The 9,496-nt window shown below is 39.3% G+C and overlaps 1 protein-coding gene across 1 annotated transcript in view; it reads left to right on the top strand.

Annotated features, from left to right (window-relative positions):
- The window catches only part of LOC133662268 (insulin receptor substrate 2-B), a 22,299-nt gene extending 14,173 nt beyond the window's left edge, over nucleotides 1–8,126 (top strand). The window contains exon 2 of the mRNA XM_062066121.1: nucleotides 7,490–8,126. Within this exon, the coding sequence (XP_061922105.1) occupies nucleotides 7,490–7,494 (5 nt within the window). The 3' untranslated portion in view covers nucleotides 7,495–8,126. The remainder of the gene's footprint in view (nucleotides 1–7,489) is intronic.
- Nucleotides 8,127–9,496: the final 1,370 nt, after the last annotated feature.

A 9,496-nucleotide genomic window follows, 5' to 3' on the forward strand; every position in this document is an offset into this window, starting at 1 on the left:
ATTCCGGCGGGTGGCGGTTAAACTAATTCAGAAAAAAAAAACATAGTTAAATGTTGTTACCCACATACGAAAAACGAGCAGCACTCTTTGAAACAGGCAATTATTCATCAGGCACTGCTGCAGCTGTCACGCCAAATTTCTTCCCCCCTACAAAAGCCTCCCCCCCCCCCATTTACTTCCGGGGCTGCGTCCAATAAAGTCACAAAGTTGCCGGGGGTCCTTAACCCGCACGCGACTGTCTTGTTTCGCGCCTGTACCAAAAAAAAAACAATAATCGATTTCTTCAGATTCCAGCAGCTGTCAAAGACAAATTATCCTTCCAGCGACGGGCAGTCAAAGCCCAAGTGCTATCGATCGCTGTCAATGACGTAAGAGGAAATATGACCACAGAAGTAAATGGGGGGGGGTTTGTAGGGGGAAGAAATTTGGCGTGACACAGCACACCACAACACAACAGAAGAAGAAGAAAAAAATAAAAAGATGGCAACGCCGGCTGCAATTGTGGTACGCGACAAACTAAAAAAGGGAATACCAAAGACCAGGGAAAAAAAATAACATTAATATTTAACACTTTCTTAATTAATAATATTATAATAATGATAAATAATATTATCACGCATTAATATCTCTTAGCCTCTAATGCGTGGCCAAGAGATATTATTGCGTGGCACGCATTGAATGTCTCTGCTGCATTGGATCAGTCTCCTTTCTTTAACAGGAATATCGTCTATATTAGATATATAACAACGGGTGGGTAGAGGGTGGCGGGCGGTTGTGGTTTTGATAAAATGTTAGTTCAGGTGGATGGCGGGTGGATGACGACTTTTGTGATGCGGTTGCGGATGAAATAATTGCCTATCTGCGCATCTCTAATATATATATATATATGTGTGTGTGTGTGTGTGTGTGCACCTTATTGCAGTGAAACTTGCCAAGAGACATGTAACAAAATATTAACATTACTGTATGTATACTTTTGACCCAGCAGATTTGGTCACATTTTCAGTAGACCCATAATAAATTCATAAAAGAACCAAACTTCATGAATGTTTTTTGTGACCAACAAGTATGTGCTCCAATCACACTATCACAAAAAATAGGAGTTGTAGAAATTATTGGAAACGTAAGACAGCCATGACATTCTGTTCTTTACAAGTGTATGTAAACTTTTGACCACGACTGTATGTAGACCACAAGGAAGTGTTTTCCATTTAGAAAAAAATATATTTATGTATGACTCCTTTAATGCGCCCTATAATCCAGTGCGCTTTATATAGGAATTTCTTTTTTTTTTTTAAATAGACCATTTATCGGCAGTACGCCTTATTCCCCCTATGGTCCGGAAAATACGGTCGTTAGATTCCATTCTTGGCCTTTGATTTTCCTTCATCTTGTTCTATTTTTTTGACAGTATGGATGTGAAATGGTCCTAAATTGTTATCGGTTATAGTCTAAAAAGTCTAAAATGTGGAAACCTGCGAGACCCTAAACCTGTGAAATCATACCATCATTTCACTTTAGGATGGATTTGATTGGTTTAGAATATTTTTAGAATATTAGGCATTTGTCGGTATTTGGAGTCAAGTCTGGATTGGTCCCAGGCGGATATTAATTGAGTGTATAATGCCAATGATGACCACACGCCACCAACTGTCCCCCTGCCTCCCGAGGGTGTTCTGTCCAGCATTCCAGCAGCGCCGCCTGTCAAAAGGTCCCCATTGTGGCGCCTTGCTCACGTTGTTGTTGCATAAAAGTCGCACTCTCAGTGAAATAACGCAGCTGCCTGACTGCTGGCTTGTGGAAGTCTGAAGTCCAGTGGACGTGTTGATTCATTGACCAAACAGATTGTTTTGACATCCGCCAAGGTTGGCAGGTCTAAATGTGTACATGAATTATTTGAACATATGAAGGTTTGTTTGTTTTCCACAGTACAACTTTATTCATGGAAAATTAAATTAGATCAAAGTCACAAGATGACTTACTACACCAGAAAAATTGGACGTAATTATTGTAAAATTGCACATTTCTTCCGAATTTTTTTCTTTTTTAAACATTTGCTTATTGAATTGTTGACATTATTGTAATGATATTAGTCAAGCTAATTGAAGGCAAAATAAATAGTTGTAAGTCAGGGTTTTATGCTGCCGATTCCATGAGTGACACGGGCCAATACTGATACCAATCTCATAAATGTTTAAATGTGTTTATGGTGGGTGCTATTGACAGTTGAAAAAAATCAACAATATTTAGTTCCTTATTTTACGTTGTTACATACAATTGTAAAGTCACACAATAACAAAACTACTCATTTAAATCATTAGTTTTTTGCCCTCAAAGTCCTCCTTAATATTCTCCAAGTTTGCCAACATTAAAAAAATATAAAAGATTTAGAAAATAAAAATATCGACCTATATCATTTTAGTATCGATCATACAATGATAATACCCTTGGTGTTGACACCACCGATTTATGGATCAATCCGCCCTTTTACATGTCAAGTACTGACTGTGACTATGCTGACACACCAACAGTTGTTCAGACTGTGGTACGCCATAAAAATCACTTAATTAAAGTACAGTGTTTTATTTTCCTATATTTAAACACAGTGTTACTGTTCAAACTGTGTGCAATGTGGCCATAAATATTAAATATGCTTGTTAAATAAAACATCTGCTTTGTTTTAATAAATACTCGGGCCTACTACGCTACCGTATTTTCATGTTGGTCATTATGGTGTTACTTGGAGAGCCAATTGTTTTTTTGAAGTTGTACTTGGTTAGAAAAGTCTAGATTCTAATGAATCTATATTAGGGCTGGGCTATATATCGAATATACTCGATATATGGCACGTTTGTCTCTGTGCGATATAGAAAATGACTACCGTATTTTTCGGAGTATAAGTCGCACCGGAGTATAAGTCGCACCTGCCGAAAATGCATAATAAAGAAGGAAAAAAACATATATAAGTTGCACTGGAGTATAAGTCGCATTTTTTGGTGAAATTTATTTGATAAAATCCAACACCAAGAATAGACATTTGAAAGGCAATTTAAAATAAAGAATAGTGAACAACGGGCTGAATAAGTGTACGTTATATGACGCATAAATAACCAACTGAGAACGTGCCTGGTATGTTAACGTAACATATTATGGTAAGAGTCATTCAAATAACTATAACATATAGAACATGCTATACGTTTACCAAACAATCTGTCACTCCTAATCGCTAAATCCCATGAAATCTTATACGTCTAGTCTCTTACGTGAATGAGCTAAATAATATTATTTGATATTTTACGGTAAGGTGTTAATAATTTCACACATAAGTCGCTCCTGAGTATGTCGCACCCTGCGACTTATACTGCGACTTATAGTCCGAAAAATACGGTATATCGTGATATTCGAGTATACGTTCTCACGCAGTTGCTTTTAGCTGCGGGCATTACACTGCATGCGTTTATCACTCTTTCTTGTATCTCCTTCTCACAGAGACATAAAACAAGCGCACCTTCTTACATACATCACATACTGTCGCGCGTGTGACGTCATACGCCCTCGCGGAGCAGAGAGGTAGCGGCATGGGTATAGTTAGCTGTGGTGCTAGCAGAGTGGTATGAGTGGTAATACGAGAGAGAGAGAGGGTGCCAATCTGGTAACAAATGCAGGAAGAATAATTAATTCCCAAGAAAACAGCACAGGGTCCATCGTCTGGCGGTGGTTTGGCTTCAAGCGGGAAGATGTTGAACAGACAACCGTAATATGTCAAGAATGCGGCAAAAGCGTTGCTACAAAAAGTAGCAGCTCTACTAATGTAGCATCATTTGAAAAGTCACCCGCTAGAGAATGAAGAGTGCTTGAAACTATGCATGTCAACATCTCCATTCGGTGCCATACCCACAAAATGCCCAAGCAACCATTTCCAGATCAACATGGAAATGGTATGAGAAAAAAATAGTGAACTGTCATGTCTGTGTGATCATGTTTTGTTTTAGTCATGTTCGGTTTTGTTTTTGGACTTTTTGTGCACTTTTGTTTGTCACCATAGCAACCATTAGTTTCACCTGGTTCACATCGTCATGTCACGCACCTGTTTTCACTAATCATGTCACTATTTTTTAAACCGATTGTTGCCTGGAAGTCTCCCTGGCGACATCACACTCCTGCCTCTCTGTTTCATGCTCAGTTCACGCTTCTTGTTTCATAGATTCCATGCCAAGTAAGTTTTTGTTTATTAATGCCACAGTTAGTGTTTTTGTTTCATTGTTCATAGTTTCTGCCTTTGTGCAAGTTTTGTGTTTATAGCCAAGTTTTGTACTTCCGCCCTTGTGCGCGCTTTTTGTTTATTCCTTTTTCTTGTCATTATATTAAATCATGTACCCACCTCCAAGCCACGTCCGGTCCAAATCATTTGCACCTCGGGGGAACAAACCGCGCCATAGACCAAGTCTTGACAGATGTCGCCAGGCTGAACAACAGAAACAGACAAGCTTAAATAGTGACATGATTAGGGATGTCCCGATCCAGGTTTTTGCACTTCCGATCCGATACCGATACTGGCCGAGCATGTATTAAGTTTAAAGTTATTTAGCCTACTTAGTTGTCAGATTCATGTTGAAAAGGGTTTTAGTACTCTTGATAACAACTAGCCAGCTGAATTAGGTGAGTTTGAATAATACACAACGGAGATGTTGACGTGCGGAGTTTCAAAAACTCTTCATTTTCTAGCAGGGGACTTTTCAAATGATGCTACATATTAGCAGTAATGCTACTTTTTGTAGCAACGCTTTTGCCCCACACTTGACAAATTACGGTTGTCTGTTCGACATATTCCCACTTGAAGCCAAACCATCGCCAGACGATGGACCCCATGCTGTTTTTCTTGGGAATTAATGAATTCTTCCTTCATTATTACCGCTCACACGGCTACGCTAGCATCACAGCTAACGTTAGCCATGCTGCTACCTCTCTGCTGGGAGAGTGCGTATACGTATGTGATGTATGACGTGACAGTATGTGACGTGTGTAAGAAGGTGCGCTTGTTGTCTGTGAGAAGGAGACACAAGAAGGAGTGGGAAGAGCCTGTCGTGTAATGCCAGCAGCCAAAAGCAACTGCGTGAGAACGTAAACTCGAATATCACGATATAGTCATTTTCTATATCGCACAGAGACAGCTGACATTTTTACCGGTAACTTTTAATTCACATGGCCGTCTTAACGGTTAGGACACAGACCTGTGGATGTGTTGAAGGTGTGCTGGAAAATGCGGAACGGAAATTAGGGAGCAGCAGAAAAGTGGAATGTATTATTTAAATCGGTGCGTTGGAAAATACGAAGCAGAATTTTTTTTAAAACTGGATCTGGATCGGCATTTTCCCATGCCTTGCCGATACGCATTTTTTGGCAAATATCGGCGGCCGATCCGATCCAAATATCGGATCGGGACATCCCTAGACATGATCAGTGAAAACAGGTGCATGACTCAAAACGTGAAACAGGTGCGTGACATGACAGGTGAAAACTAATGGTTGCTATGGTGACAAACAAAAGTGCACAAAAAGTCCAAAAACAAAACCGAACATGACTAAAACAAAACATGATCACACAGACATGACAGTCAACAACAGAAGGAGATAACGTCCGCAGGAACCTACCACACAGCGAAGGACGTACACTATTTGATTTCCTATTATGCAACTCATTTTTATTTGACACTTATTGAAATATCTTGTGTGACATCATGCACAAAAGTGCACTTTATTTGTTTTAAGCTATTGTAGTGGCGTTCTGTACAAAAAGTGCACTTTAATTTAGTGTTGTTTTGATATGTCATCTTAGTGACATCATGGACAAAAGTGCACTAAGAACTTGTTTTAAAATGTCTCTGACAATCTTGCACTTTCTGTTTTGGAAATGACATGAATGTTTGTGTCACTGCTTATACACTTTTGGTAAATTGACTTACTGTAATTTCCGGACTATAAGCCGCTACTTTTTCCCCTCGTTCTGGTCCCTGCGGCTTATACAAGGGTGCGGCTTATTTACGGCCTGTTCTTCTCCGACACCGACGAAGAGGATTTCGGTGGTTTTAGTACGCAGGAGGAAGACGATGACACAATGATTAAAGACTGACTTTTCATATACCGGTAGGCTGGTTATTTTGATAACGTACAGGCGAGCACTTTGTATTACTTTGCACCGTTGTATTATTTGTACTCTGCACGAATGCTGTTCGCAATGTCAAAGATGTGAAAGTTTGATTGAATGATTGAAAGATTTATTATTAATAAATGGGACGTTTTGTGTTCCCAAACAGTCATCTCTGTCCCGACAATCCCCTCCGTAGTAGCAGGAACCCCTATATACTACGGTAATTACACATCAAAACCCTGCGGCTTATAGTCGGGTGCGGCTTATATATGGAGCAATCTGTATTTTTCCCTAAATTTAGCTGGTGCGGCTTATAGTCAGGTGCGGCTTATAGTCCAGAAATTACGGTAGTTGTGATTTCTCTCTCTGCATGAAAGTTTAAAATGAGCATATATTAATGCAGTATGAACAAGAATGTTTTAATGTAGACACATAGAATCATCATGCTGCTGTGATTATATGCATCAGGTGTTAATTCAAGACTAAGGCAAAAAATCAAGATATATATCGTGTATCGTGACATGGCCTAAAAATATCGAGATATTAATAAAAGGCCATATCGCCCAGCCCTAATGTATATGTTTATTCCCTGTTAATAACTGCTTACTTTCTGCTATAACGTGGTTTCATCTACACTTCTTAAACTTTACTGAGCATTTATATATTGATGTTGTTTCAATCTAGCTTAGCGGTTAGTTTAGCTATTAGCATGCCTGCTCCTGGCTTGCTCTCGGTGTGCAACAAATTTAAGCCTCGTCCTCCAGTGATAACGTTACTTAAGATACTAACAAATACAGTTTATTTGCCAAAATAATAATTCCTCAGGGAACCCTCCTGAAGGAATCAATAAAGTACTGTCTATCCATCTATAATGCAGGTGATTATTGGTAGTTTATGGGAGCGGCTACACACTGTGTATGGACACCCATCATCGCTGGCCGATCCATCGGCACAGTTGTCAGTATCGGTTTGATATTCATAGCCTTTTATTTATTTATTTTTCAGTGTTGTCCGAATCATAATCTTAAATACACACATGAAACGCGCACACACACAGTTACATTGTATGTTATGTAGCGAGCAGTGAGCCGTGAGCCGTGTGAGAAATTTCAAGTCAAACTTTGTGGTTTAATGACAGTACACATGGTGTACATGTCTGAAAAATAATAAGGCAGGCGACAAAGTTGGAAATGGGGTGCATGTTGTCGAGGAGGAGGAGAGTTATCTTCCACAAACAAAGGTGGTGTGTGGCTGTAGGACCACAAGGGGCTTGTGGGTAATGGAGTCTTTTTTCCTTCCAACTTGAGCTGTGTGACTAACATGCTTTTGTGTCTCCTCTCAGACTGAGCGCCACCTTCCACCCGCTTGACAACTTCCACCATGTGACCTTCATCGCCATCCACCCACTCGCAGATGACCTCTGACCTTCACATCAACTGAAACGAGAGACAAAACAGACAGAAAAAGCGTGCAGTTTTTTGTTTTTTTTTAACACTCATTTATTTTTCTTGTGTTTTATATGCAAAATCTTCACTTTTTTTTTTTTTTTATATATTGAAAACAAATTATCTTCTTTCTGGCGAAGTGCTGCTGCCCTGCCTGGTGAGCCAACGTATTAGCAGGCAGTTCCACTTCTTCATGCGGTGTTAAAAAGGGAGGCGTTACGGTACAGTCTTTTTACGTTTGCACCTAAAATATTCATTTTTATTTTAGTCTTTTGTTGTTTTTCTACCCCTTCTGTCTTCGCTGTGGTACTTCAGTTATTACCTTGTGGAGAAAGTTGTTGTAAAGAATGCGTGTCTAACTGTATATGCATATATACGGGGTGGGTGTATGTATGTGTATATATGTATGTGTATGTATATATATCAGTACAGGCTAAACATTTGGACACACCTTCTCCTCATTCAATTCTATTTACATTGTAGATTGTCACTGAAGGCATCACAACTATGAATGAACACATGTGGAGTTATGTACTTAACAAAAAAGGTGAAATAATTGAAAACATGTTTTATATTCTAGTTTCTTCAAAATAGCCACCCGTTGCTCTGAATACTGCTTTGCACACTCTTGGCATTCTCTCGATGAGCTTCAAGAGGTGGTCACCTGAAATGGTTTTCACTTCACAAGTGTGCTTGAAGCTCATGGGGAGAATGCCAAGAGTGTGCAAAGCAGTAATCCGAGCAAAGGGTGGCTATTTTGAAGAAATTAGAATATAAAACATGTTTTCAATTATTTTACCTTTTTTTGTTAAGTACATAACTCCACATGTGTTCATTCATAGTTTTGATGCCTTCAGTGACAAATTAAAATAAAGAAAACACATTGAATGAGGTGTGCCCAAATGTTTGGCCTGTACTATATATATATATATATATATATATATATTATATACACACACACTCACACAAAATGTGAGCTGTCCCAACATTTTTTTTTTCAAATCAGATTAATCACACTTTTGGTTAATCGCTATTAATCACACACTAAATGACTTGCTTGCATTATTTAAATTAACTTAAAAAACTTTGACACAAATGCAATTTTATTAACAGAATGTCAACCAGGAATGTTTTATTCAATGTTTACTTGGATGCACACCGTTTATTTGCTCAAAACTGTTGTCTAAAGTCCAAGTGGACGTGTATTTTGGAGTGAAATTTCACTCCTCTCCGAACTGACGTATGCATGGACCTCATCACTGATCGTGTTACGAGCCACACCGCCGTTCAGGTCAGCGTCCACGGTTAATGTCAAGGAGCGGGTACAGTCAAAGAAAATGGCGTGATTAATCTGCGTTTATACATGATTAATGCAAGCATTTTTTGTGATTAATCATATGCTTTTACTTTGACAGCCCTAGTATGTACGTGTGTGTGTGTACACATACATACACATAACTATATATATCTTTTTGTTTTTTATTCTCTCGGACGCGCACTCTTGCTTTGGTACGTATGGTCACATATTTTATATTTATTTAAGGTTCGAAAAATTCCGGTACATTTCTTTCATGACTTGACGCTAGGCTAAATTAAATGACTGAGCCTTCCCTTTTCTAAGTTTATTTTTTTTTCCATTTCACCTCACACGACGTACGGTACAGTCCAGGCGACAACGCAACAGTTCATCGACGTGCCACAAAGACACATGTCGGGGTCTTGTGGCGCCCCCGTTTCGGGAGTATTTAGCGCAGCTGGTGACGCACACATGCATACACATGCCAGGGTGTTAGTCAGCACCTCCGAGTGACGTCAAGAGGTTTCCAGTAACCTGAGTTGCAGCTGCAGGTGGACATACTTGTCCTCTTGCAGGCACACACACACACACACACACACACACACAC

The sequence above is a fragment of the Entelurus aequoreus genome, linkage group LG12 (assembly GCF_033978785.1).
Source record: "Entelurus aequoreus isolate RoL-2023_Sb linkage group LG12, RoL_Eaeq_v1.1, whole genome shotgun sequence".
NCBI classification, from domain to species: Eukaryota; Metazoa; Chordata; class Actinopteri; order Syngnathiformes; family Syngnathidae; genus Entelurus; species Entelurus aequoreus.